Source organism: Dendrobium catenatum, unplaced genomic scaffold (genome assembly GCF_001605985.2).
Source record: "Dendrobium catenatum unplaced genomic scaffold, ASM160598v2 fragScaff_scaffold_1398, whole genome shotgun sequence".
In the NCBI taxonomy this organism is placed as follows: domain Eukaryota; kingdom Viridiplantae; phylum Streptophyta; class Magnoliopsida; order Asparagales; family Orchidaceae; genus Dendrobium; species Dendrobium catenatum.
The window spans coordinates 729,052-740,237 of NW_021319860.1; the positions used below are offsets into that span (position 1 = coordinate 729,052).

Here is an 11,186-nt window from a genome sequence, read left to right on the forward strand (position 1 = left end):
GCCGGCTGGACCGGTCCTCTCTGGACCGGTCTAACATATTCCTCTTAAGTTTTTCATTTCTAGAGGAGATTTAGGTAGATGAATAAGAAGAGTATTTGCTTCCCATGTATCCAACAACAGATGGGATGCTAATATTTGTGATTGTGTATAAAGAAAATTTTTAGCTCGATTAAAAGGAAGGGGGCTAGAAAGAGCTGTCTAAAAACCTTGCAATAAGACAAATTTATCATTCCATTCAAATTTCATAATAAGGTCTACATAATTGGTTAGTATATTCCCTAAAATTTCAAGCCATTGAACATCAAGCACAAAAATAACTTGGAATTTGTATTACATAACAATCAATATATAAATCATATCCTTGCATTGTGATGGGTAGCTTTGGACACCTACCCAAACACAACTAGGAATCACCATTTACAATCATTACTATAAAAGGCTTGGAAGGAAAACAATTATTAGTGAATCTTTAGCTAGGTCTTCTTGGATAACATTACAAGTAGAACTAGCTTTAACCAAGATTGGAACATTGCGATTGCTTATGCAACCTTGAACTGAAAAGAAAGAGGAGAATGCTACCTAGCCAAGGCATGGCCATTGATTTCTTGTCTAATTTTATCCTTGTTTTCATCATTATGAGTGACGTTATGTAGTTTCAACAGATTATATTGTTCATCGAGAGTCAAATAAAAGTTTTCGAGTTAATGAGCAATATATCTAGTTTTTCTTTGCAAACATGGTTTTGGAGAAACTTTTCTGTCAGAATTATAACGTAAATCTTTTTCACAATGATCCATCATTTCTTGTGCAGTTGTTTTCTTTACGGTTATAACAAATTTGAGTTTATAAATGGTTTTGAAGGTGTGGGTAACAAACTCAATAATGGATAGGAAAGCATGATAAAACTATTTTTTTTTGGTTCAATGAGGCTAACCTCCATTACTTTTGCCAAGTTTGTTGCTTGAACTAATGAGGTTAGTTCAAATGCTCTTAATTCACATCGAATATTGGGGAGTAATCCAAATGCAAAAGAATATTGCAAGGAAGAAAGTCCAAAAACATCAAAAGTACTCAAAGCAATGAGGGTAAATCACCTGTATATGTTGGCTGCAATAGTTTAAGAAGTTCATCTTGCAAATTCTGATATTGAGGACTGAAATGCCGAAGTTTTGTGTGAAGTCTTGCTGATAATATGATGGATGTTTCTTTTCTAACCAATGAATCCAATAGAGGCTTAGCCCTTACATAGTAAGAAGAAATAGAGATATATTGGTTTTTTCAAGAAAGTGAAGTACTGATTTTCCTTCTTGATCCAAATAGGAGGATGTACTCCATTGAATCAAGGAAGAGATAGTTTGATTGCCTTTAAATAATGCAACATTGGTGCTAGAAGTAGGTATAACAGAAGGAGCTAGGCCCGAAGAAGAAGAGTTTTTTGTTGTTGTCGTCAGATAAGTGTAGTGGATGATCTGCTCTAGGCAGCTTTCAATATTCTGCAGTTTCAAACAAATTTCCCTCCACTCACTTGTTGATTCTGCTAGCTGCTCCACAAATTTTTTATTCATGTGTGACAATCGTCTGTCAAATGAGTGGTAGCATGAGCGCTTTCCTTGATCAATTTTTTCAAGACGTTTTCGAGTTCTTTGGAGATGTCTAATGAAATCATTGGTGATGTTGCTACTGTTGTGGCTCACGGAATTATCAGTGGATGAACGATAGGTGGGCACTGATTATGATATGACTCCAGCCTTAGCAACTTAGACTTGCTGCTGCGAACGAACAAAGAAAATGAAAAACAAAAAAAATAGAGAAGAAAGCAGGGAAGCAAGAAAGGAAGAGAGAGAGTGTGGAGAGAAAACTCATTAGAGTCACCAATGCAACTATTTAAAGAATTCCAAAGTTTGTTATGAAATTAGTTCGAATCCTGGGATCCCATCTGATCCTCCTTGGTGCCTTATCGGACACTATGTGGCTGAGTGGAAAGTCGACAAGGTTTCGTTGGAAAGCCCATGCTTCCATTAAAGATTTTTACTAGTAGGATTATTGAATGGTTGTCCTTCCATGTGCTGAAGGGGAAGTTAGGGTACTTTGTATTGCATAGAATGGTTTAGGAGCTATGTCTAAGCATTTCATTTAGTTTTATATATGTTGAGAATTGAAGCTAGATGCAATTGAAAAGTTACATGGAATTTGAACATTGTAACATCTAGCCTTGATTTTAGATGATTATAATTTAGAAGCATGTGTACAAGCTCATAATTGATCGAGAGAGGCATTAGGAATTTGATTCTGGCACCCTATCTTTTGTTATGAATAAGATTGTCGATGCTTAAAAGCAAAATTCTGTGTAAAAATGTTTTAGTTTTGAAGTTTGAAATGCAAATAAAGCACATCCTTCAATTAATTGAAACACATACACATGCAACTTTACATTGCGTTATTCTATTTGACAGCCCTCTTATAAATCAAAATGATGAAATGATCTATGGTGTTTTAAGTCAAATATTAACAAGAAACATTATTACTAACTAGTAAATAATAAGGCACACCCCTAGTGTGATGAGCAACACATAATATTAACCCATCACTAAGACTGTTTTCTTCTTCACCTAGGAGGGAGTGGAGCACACTTGCGCTCTGCAAAGCAACTTCAAAGCTTTGTTACTTTTTGAGTGTCTTTGGTTTATAAGCCTTTTTCTTGAGAACAATGCACAACCACTACACTTTGCACTACACTTAAAACTAATGCATCTTTGTGCTTTTAACAGCAATATTGATGAACATGTTTGCTTCATGTTTCTGTTTATTTGGTGTAATTTATATGTTAAAGTGTCTTTTTATGGTTTAGTTTTGTTAGGTTTTTATTTGGAATCTCGTTATATTTGTTAGGGTTTTGCCTGTATCAGCTCTTGTTTTTAATGCTATTTGCTGGTGGTGTCTGGTTAAAAACGTAAAATTTTCACGGCAAGTTTCATTTTAACTTGTTACACTTGAACGATCATAATTCAACTTCAAATTAAACAATCGTGAATGTATATTTCTTGTTTAATGGTTAACAAAACCTTGATCATGTATCTATGTGAAAATTATGATAAGCAAAAAATTATTTTTCTGTACTATTGCTTGGCTTTCATCATATTAGTTATCCGGCTTCTTCTGTCTTTTTCAGTTTATTATGAGTAGAAAATATGTCAGGCATTCCAAATTGACCTTTATTTGCGATGACCTGTTTTGTTCATCTATTTGTGTTGCAGCTTGTGTTACTATTATGGAGTTATTTCATGGTAGTTTTCCATGATCCGGGTGCAGTGCCTGTTGGTTGGCAACCTGCTTTAAAAGGAACCTACTCGGCATTAGAAAATTCTGTGATTTTGGCAGATCACATTGCCATTGATGCCGGGGAATCAGATTTTTCATCTGCAGAGGGATCAGGAAGAAGGCCAAGCATACGTTACTGCAGTCATTGTCAAAACAACAAACCTCCACGCTGCCATCATTGTTCTGTTTGTAAGTGAGAGGTTTATTTGATAGGTGTAATTATTTTGAAGCTAGCATTGTTTCTCAGTTATTTAATCTGAGGGAACGAATTCTTTTTTTACTATGCAATGCTTTCATCATAATTCATTTATTAAAATACCATGAAAAAAATAAATGTAAAGTTTTAAGGGTTATAGTAAGATTGTAATTTCTTAGTACAGTTAAATACTGTTAGCTCGGTTTTATAGAGCTTATAAGGTTTAGTGAACAGATTCATTTCCAAATAAGTGTTATTATAATTATTTGTTACCATTTTAATATTTATCATATATGTTAAATATTATTAGAATTTTATAGTATTTATTCTTTTAATATATTCTTAGTATATTCTTCTTTATTATGCTTTCCTTAGTGTTCTATTGTGTTGCCTTTATATAGGCATGGTTGTGCTAGCATTAGAGTTATACAAATAAAGATACAACCTTAATAATTTCTATCATAGTTTTGGAGCTAACAAAAACTAGAAAAGATCTCCTCAAAATATACTTTATGAGAGATAGATCCTTGAAACACATCATTGGGAAAATGATAATACTCAACTTGACACACGATCTTATCAAAGGGAGTATGGTGAAGGAAAGCAACGCCTGAAGATATTGTATCTTCTTTGATAACAAGATGTGAACCCACCCACGTCCCGTCGACTAGCTCACAATCTTGAAGTTATTCTTGGGGTTTTGGCATCGTATTATGGTGGATCAAAAGTTGGAGGATTATGAGGAATCCATGATGAACAGATTAGTGGATGCAGGAGGATAACTTTTTGAGGCCTTTACCCATGTTGCTCTTGATCCTACTCGTGTTTTGTTGTGTTTATTTTCAAGAATTCCTTATTCTATTGAAATCAATGAATTATGCTACAGTGCTTTCTTTTTGAGAATTATAATATGATTTTTTTTGTCGGTGTAAATAGGATCCAATCGATGCAGAGGAATTCTATGCTGAATGATATTTTTTTTTTGGATATGCAAATCTTTCTTCTTTTTAGATATCATTCCTTGCTCAAATATGAGACTTGAATTTTAGGAATTTATCTCCTCTTACAAAAGTTTAAAGCCATTCTTTTTTGGCAGCTTCTTTCTCTTTTATTTCTTTATCCCTCCTACAGTTTTCATTATTTGTTGAAAGTGAGAATGTATTTAGACAAATTTGCTATTATATTGATTTCCTTTGGTTGTGTAACTTCAATTGTGTGCATAGATTTTGTTATTTTTGTATTTATGTTATAATAAGACCATGCGTCTGATGGGGACATCAGAGCTTGGAAAGTCTATCAGAGACGTGGCCGTCGATCTACAGTCACGATTGAGTCGATGTACTTCTGAGTCGTATTATGTATTTTCTTTATTATTTTATGTTGTATTTGTTTTATTAGTGTTTTCCGCTTTTACCCCTTAAGGGAGGTCGTATTTAAGCCCAGAGGGCATCGTCGTCTTTTTATTTCCTTGAGTCATTTGTACGAGGCTATATATAGCCCTCTTGTTCTCTTTTCATGTTAATGATTGAATGATAAAAATTTTGCCCCATGTTTGAGTTCTTATGAGAGCTTGAGAAAGATTGGAGCGAGGTTCCTTGGATAGGGAATTTGGATCACCAACCAACCTTGGAGACGGCTGGGTTCGTGGTTCTTCTTCTTTATCGAATTTTCCTTTTCTCTTCTTCATCTAGCCGCCGGCCTAAGGTCTCGCCCAATCCCTAGGCCGCCGGCCACCTAATCTCCCCACCTACCCGTCGGCTTCACCACACCACCACCCCTCAACCGAAATCCCCATAAGCCTCTAACCTAGCCGTCAGCCCCTCCCACCTCTCCCATCTTTCCTCCACAAATTCAAATCCCTCTTGAATACTTTCCATAAGCAACCACTCTTAATTTAGGAAGGTTTAAATTCAAAATTCAAAATTATTTGAATTTGAAATTCTTTCCTAATTTAGGAAAGTTCCTAAATTAAATCCTAGAATTTCAAATTAATTGGGATTTAATTAAAACTTTCCTAATCTCTAAATCCCAAATTAGCAACCCAAATCACTCCTCACAATCACCTCCTAGACCATTAATGCCGCCGTCCCCCCTATAGGATTGAATTAGAAATTCTTTCCTAAAGCCCACCTCCCTCCCTTGGAAATAATTCAAACTCCTTCCCCACCTCCTTGGCTGAAATGCCCCATGTCCCTACCTATTTAATTTCTTTCCAAAAATCCTCCCTCTTCTTTGGAAACAAATTAACTCCCCTTCCCCCTCTCTTGCCGCCGCCCCCTCCCTCTTGTTTTCTCCTTTAATTATTCTCAATCAAGGATTAATTAAGGAGATGTTTGACATGCTTCCCTCCTCAAAAATATGAAACAAGTTTAATTCCCCTCCCTCCTTCATTGGCCGGCCACCCCCCCTCCTCTCCACTTCAATTTTGAGAGAAACTTCTTTCTCTCTAGCGGAGCTTCAAAGGATTGACATTGATCTTCGGCTACACATCATCCTTCTAAAGCCAATTAATGGCCGATCCGGATCTTAACTACGGATTTGCTTACGACAAGCAAGGATATGTTCCATCGAAGAGTATGTGGACCGCATTATTTTCACGCTATCGAAGGCCATCGACGAGCAACTTGCCGGCACTCAGTGGTAAATCATCGCCGAACCTTCCCAAGGGTGAACTTCTTCTCCTTTTCATTTACTTTCGTACTCCCCTAATCTTGTAAGTGGTGACAAGTCATAAGGAGCCGCATTTTGCCTTTTGCTTAAGCTTAGTAAACGTAGGATTGAGTGTGTTTTCTATGTTACTATCTTATTGTTATATTAGAGATTTTTGTTGAAAACTACTTCATTCGTATGTTGTTGAATTTCGCTATTGTTTTGATAATTCAAGCACTTATTATGTAACTTGGCCTAAATGATGTGACCGCTCTTACGTTTTCTCTTTTCATTTTAACTAGCTAATAGTCGTAATTGTTCTTGTTCTTTTCAAAATCGTGCAAGTTCTTAACGCATTCATTTAAAGCATTGTAGTCCTGCATCAGTGTCTTTTTTTGAATTGGATTCTCTCTTTCCCTTTTTTCATTGAAGGTAAGTATATGGTTGTGTTGAATTAATAATTGTGTTACTTGAATTTATTATGCTTGTTTTGTTGTTTTCTACTTCACATATTCAATTTGTATTAGAAATCTTAGACCCTAATCATCCTATATGGTATGTCTACTAGGTGACAGAAGGTCCTTCAAAATTCAGATATATTTTCAAATTCTTGGGATAAATTTGAATAATATTGAGTTGTACGGAAACATTTTAAGGCTGTCAAATTTGCTAATCCCCATACTTTCATGTTGCTTGACCTTTCATTTATTTCAAGAATTTTTGCTGTTGTAATTCATGGCCATGCTCGAAAAAAAACGTTATGCTTATGTACTAAGAAGCTGATTAACACTTTTATCCAACCTTATACCTCTTGCTTGCTCCTCTCCCTTTCAAAAATTGTTCGTTTCTTCTCTTCCCCTAATTTATGTCATTCCAGCTGCTTCTCGGTCACTTTTGATTGTTCTTTGTTATTCATCCCATGCTTTCTATTGCAGATCATTTTTCTCTCTGATTTTGCTTATGCAATATCTCAAAAATGTTTTGGGTGTTCAGAACAATTTCAAAAAAGGAACATGTTTCATCTGTGTAGAATTATGCATATATTGCTTCTCTTTTATAAGTCTGATTTGTTTTCTAGTTCATTTCTTTGCCAAGTATCCCTGCTTATTTAGTGCAGTAGCGCTTGTTTGGAATTTTATTTTATATTTGCATCTTTGTAGGTCAGAGATGCGTACTTAAGATGGATCATCATTGCGTATGGGTTGTCAACTGTGTTGGTGCACGCAACTATAAATTCTTTCTTCTATTTCTGGTACAACAGAATTCTTTGTTTTCTGTTCATTATAGTTCTATACCAAGTTGGAAAGCTTCGTTAATGCTGCCATACGGTTCTATTTTTTCATAAATGACATTTTAAACCTCAGCATACTCGGTGGACATAAAATAGATTTCTAGTAGGGGTGTCAATTTCGGGTCACGGGTCGGGTTCGGGTCAAACCCGAAATTGACCCGGCAATGTTCGGGATGGCTGACGCGGGGCGACGCGGGGAGGGGCTGACGCGGGATTGCTCCGGGTCAAATCGGGTCATTCCCGGGTTTCCGGGTCAACCCTAACCCGACCCGATTTTGCAAACGGGTCAATTTTTCGGACCCGAACCCGACCCGTTTCGGATTCGGGTCAACCCTAACCCGAAATTTTCGGGTCGGGTTCGGGTCGGGTTTTCGGGTCGGGTCGATTATTGACAGCTCTGATTTCTAGCAAAGTCTTCCTCATTTTATTATTGGAATGAAATCATTGGTCCAACTTATTTTAACTGGAACCAAAAAAAGTTATCTTCACACATATCTTGCAGTGAAACAGGAAAAAAAATAAGGAGAAGATTAGAAAAAAATAAATTTATAGTTAAGGTAGCAAAACTATTCTCCTAGGTGTAAGAGAAGGAACTATATACTATGAAAAGAAGCTATATTTTAAGTAAAATTGGTAATTTTGCGTTCTTGTAACTTCTAAATTCTAATGCTAAATCAACTTTTGGTTTTCAAAATACTCCATCTTGAGCTTAGCGACATCTTTTTGGCATACTCTGTGCTCTGTTTTTCATCTTTTGCAAGCATTTGGTGTCCTGGTACACCCTTTGAAAGAAAAAAAAAAAGACTGGTTATTTCTTAGGAATCTGGATATGAAATTTTGTGTTAGATATGATATTATTTTCAGTAGAGGAAGTAGTTAATTCCAGAAATAATTATTTTCGCTAAAGATTTGGATTATTTTTCCTGGCAAAAATATATATGTAGAACAATTAGGCCAGTATCACATGTCTTTTCTTCTTGGTCGTAAGACTGGTAGCGTTGTCTGTATTCTTTGAACCAAGTTCAGTAATCCTGTCTATATTCACTATGGTCACTTGAGTTAGACATGCCAATTAAATTTGCATTTTGCATGTTACTTCGAAGCATATAGGTTTTTTGATGTGAAACAACATGCGATGATAACAAGAACTGTTTGGGGATTTTAATATAAGATTGTTAAAGCTTTGCAAGTTATAAAATTAATGCTTACCCACATTAAGTTCTCGGAATTATCAAGTCGAAATTAAGTAAGGCATGAGGTTACATCTAGATTAATGGGACAATATCAAATTGACGACATAGAATTTGATAGTAACGTTATGGAGAGAAACAATAATCCACAATTAACAAATAGAACTTCTCACCTTGGGTCTCTCACTCACTCTCTTGTTGGTGGCACTTTTGATGGGGAAAGATTGAGAGCAACCAAGTGATGCCACTAGAAGACAATGGCGCACAAAGTATAGTCCGTTGGAGTGGTAGTTGGTGGCGGGTAGTCCATGGGATGACTAGTTAGCATCCAACGTCTTATCCGTTCTTCCTTGATCATCGATGACGAAGCCGTGGTAGATGGGGAGGAGAGAGAAGGAAGGTGGCGGGTTGGAGGAGGATGGTGGGGTGGGTTTGAGCACTTGAGAAGTTTAGTAGAGAAAGGCAATATATGACCAAAGGGAAGCTCGGTATGGGAGATTAGCTTCAGGAAAACGTTTCAGGTTTCTGAAATTGAGGTAGGGAGGAAACGTGGAGAGGGGAAATTGAGTTGAAAATCAAAACAATTCCAAAGGAGGCGGGGCAGCAGTTTTGTGATGGAGTAAAGGAGTTTAATGTGAAATAATGATTGTAATTGGAGAGAGAGAGAGGGGGCATTAAGGGGCCGGCTGGATTAGAGGAGAAAAAAAAAGGGAGTTAAGTAAAGTGGGGCCCATGTATTTGAATGACAGATTTGATTAAAATCTGTAATAAAACATATTTTATAAAAAGGAAACTTCCCTTTTAATTGAGAGGGGAAATCCGGCACTATTTGAATTTCAAATATGCTTTAAATGTCATTAAATGTATTGCTTAAACAGAGGTTATTAATTAGGCAATAACTTAATCACAGGAATTTTGAAATTCCACTGGACGTGGATCAATGGGGGAATCCGGAGCAAGGGAGAATGCCAGGGAACGGGTGGGTGAGTTTCACGGCAATGGGAAATAACGGGCAAGGGAGAATGCCAGGGAATGGTGGGTTGAGGTTCATGGCTTGGCTGCCAGACGGGAGGGTTGGTGTCGGCAGAAGGGCCAGCTGCTGGGAAGAGTGCAGGGCGGCGGCCAAAGGCCTGGAGGGCCAATGAAGCCGGCGGCAGGAAGGATCTTAGGGCTAGGTGGCAGCCGCTGCAAGGGGAAGAAAAGAGGGAAAATTCAAGGGATTCGAGCGACTAAGAATTACTAACCTCAAATATCTTCCACCCGGATTTCCACACAAATAACTTCGGCGAACTTTAGAACTCACAAAGAGATCTAGCTCTTCTCAAAACTCACTAAGAGATTTGAGAGAGAGGATGCACTCACAGAGAGAACATAAGAGGCAAATTTTCATTCATTCAAAAACCACCCTATTACATGAGAAAGGGCCATATAAATAGGCCTCAAAATGACAAGAAAGCAAACGACTAAAATGCCCCTCGGGCTACAATAACGACCAAATACCCCTAAGGGCAAAAACGGGAAAACATATAAAACAAATAAACTACTACATAAAATGATGAAAATAAAGATCATGATCGTAGTCGTCGATCTCCGACATCTCCTGATGATACATGTGTCGCAATCTCTGACGATGTCCTCATCATTTTTCCAATTTGTATTTTCTCTACAAGGCTTGGTGATAAAACTCAAGAGGATATGAGAACATCGTACGACTTTGAAAAACTTCAAACGTTTTGGAATCTTTTATTGAGGAACATTCGTGTTGCAGAAATTTCTAGCAGCTATTAGGAACCCAAATACCTCTAAAAATTGCTGCAGAAATTCAAAACATAATATAAAAAGCCCCATCCCACAATAATCTCCCTCTTAAGCAGCTCAAATCCCCTAATAAATGCCCCTTACATCTAATAAATACCTCTTACATCTTTACCAAAGGACCAAAGAGTCCTCTTTTTCCCAAAGAGTTTCTTCACAAAGCCTCTTCTCCTATAGGTGATAAAAGAGATCCTAGGCCCCACCTGGGCAGCTGGATTGCTTCTGCCAGCTGCATCACATTAACATGCAAATGTTAGTTTGGTAAAAATGTTTGTTAGTAGTTTTAAGTATTCTTTCAGTTGAATGCATTATTTTCTTACAAGTGACACATGCTATGTACATAGGATTTTGGTTGAAATTTACAAAAGTAGTGTGGTTAGCTGCTTGTTGCTAAGCACCATCCTGTTGGGTGAACTTTCCTGAGTTAATTGTTATCTTTTCAGTTTTATACTTTCCTTGAGACAATCTTGGATTCTCTTGCACTTCTTCCACATTTTATAAAATTCTTTGGAGATGCTCGTAACCATTCTGGCTCACCTGGAAATCTTGCTGTCACCTTTCTTTCTTTTGGTAAGCCTGGTTGAAGCTATGGGTCAAATTTCTGCAACGACGCTGTTCTCATAAGCTCTTCATTCTTTATGCAGTGCTTAATGTGGCCTTCGCACTGAGTCTACTTTGTTTTGTGGTTATGCACACATCTCTGGTATTAAGCAATACCACCACTATA

At 37.0% G+C, this 11,186-nt stretch overlaps 2 protein-coding genes across 2 annotated transcripts in view; both read left to right on the forward strand.

Moving 5' to 3' along the window:
- Positions 1–11,186, forward strand: part of LOC110105579 (glutathionyl-hydroquinone reductase PcpF) — a 20,500-nt gene that overhangs the window by 4,424 nt on the left and 4,890 nt on the right. The window lies entirely within an intron of this gene.
- Positions 2,647–11,180, forward strand: LOC110114384 (probable protein S-acyltransferase 12; the record flags this gene model as incomplete). The annotated part of the gene is made up of 4 exons (XM_020847248.2): positions 2,647–3,507; positions 7,324–7,415; positions 10,903–11,029; positions 11,104–11,180. Coding segments are annotated over exons 1-4 (582 nt in total), but the record flags the coding sequence as incomplete, so codon positions are not given.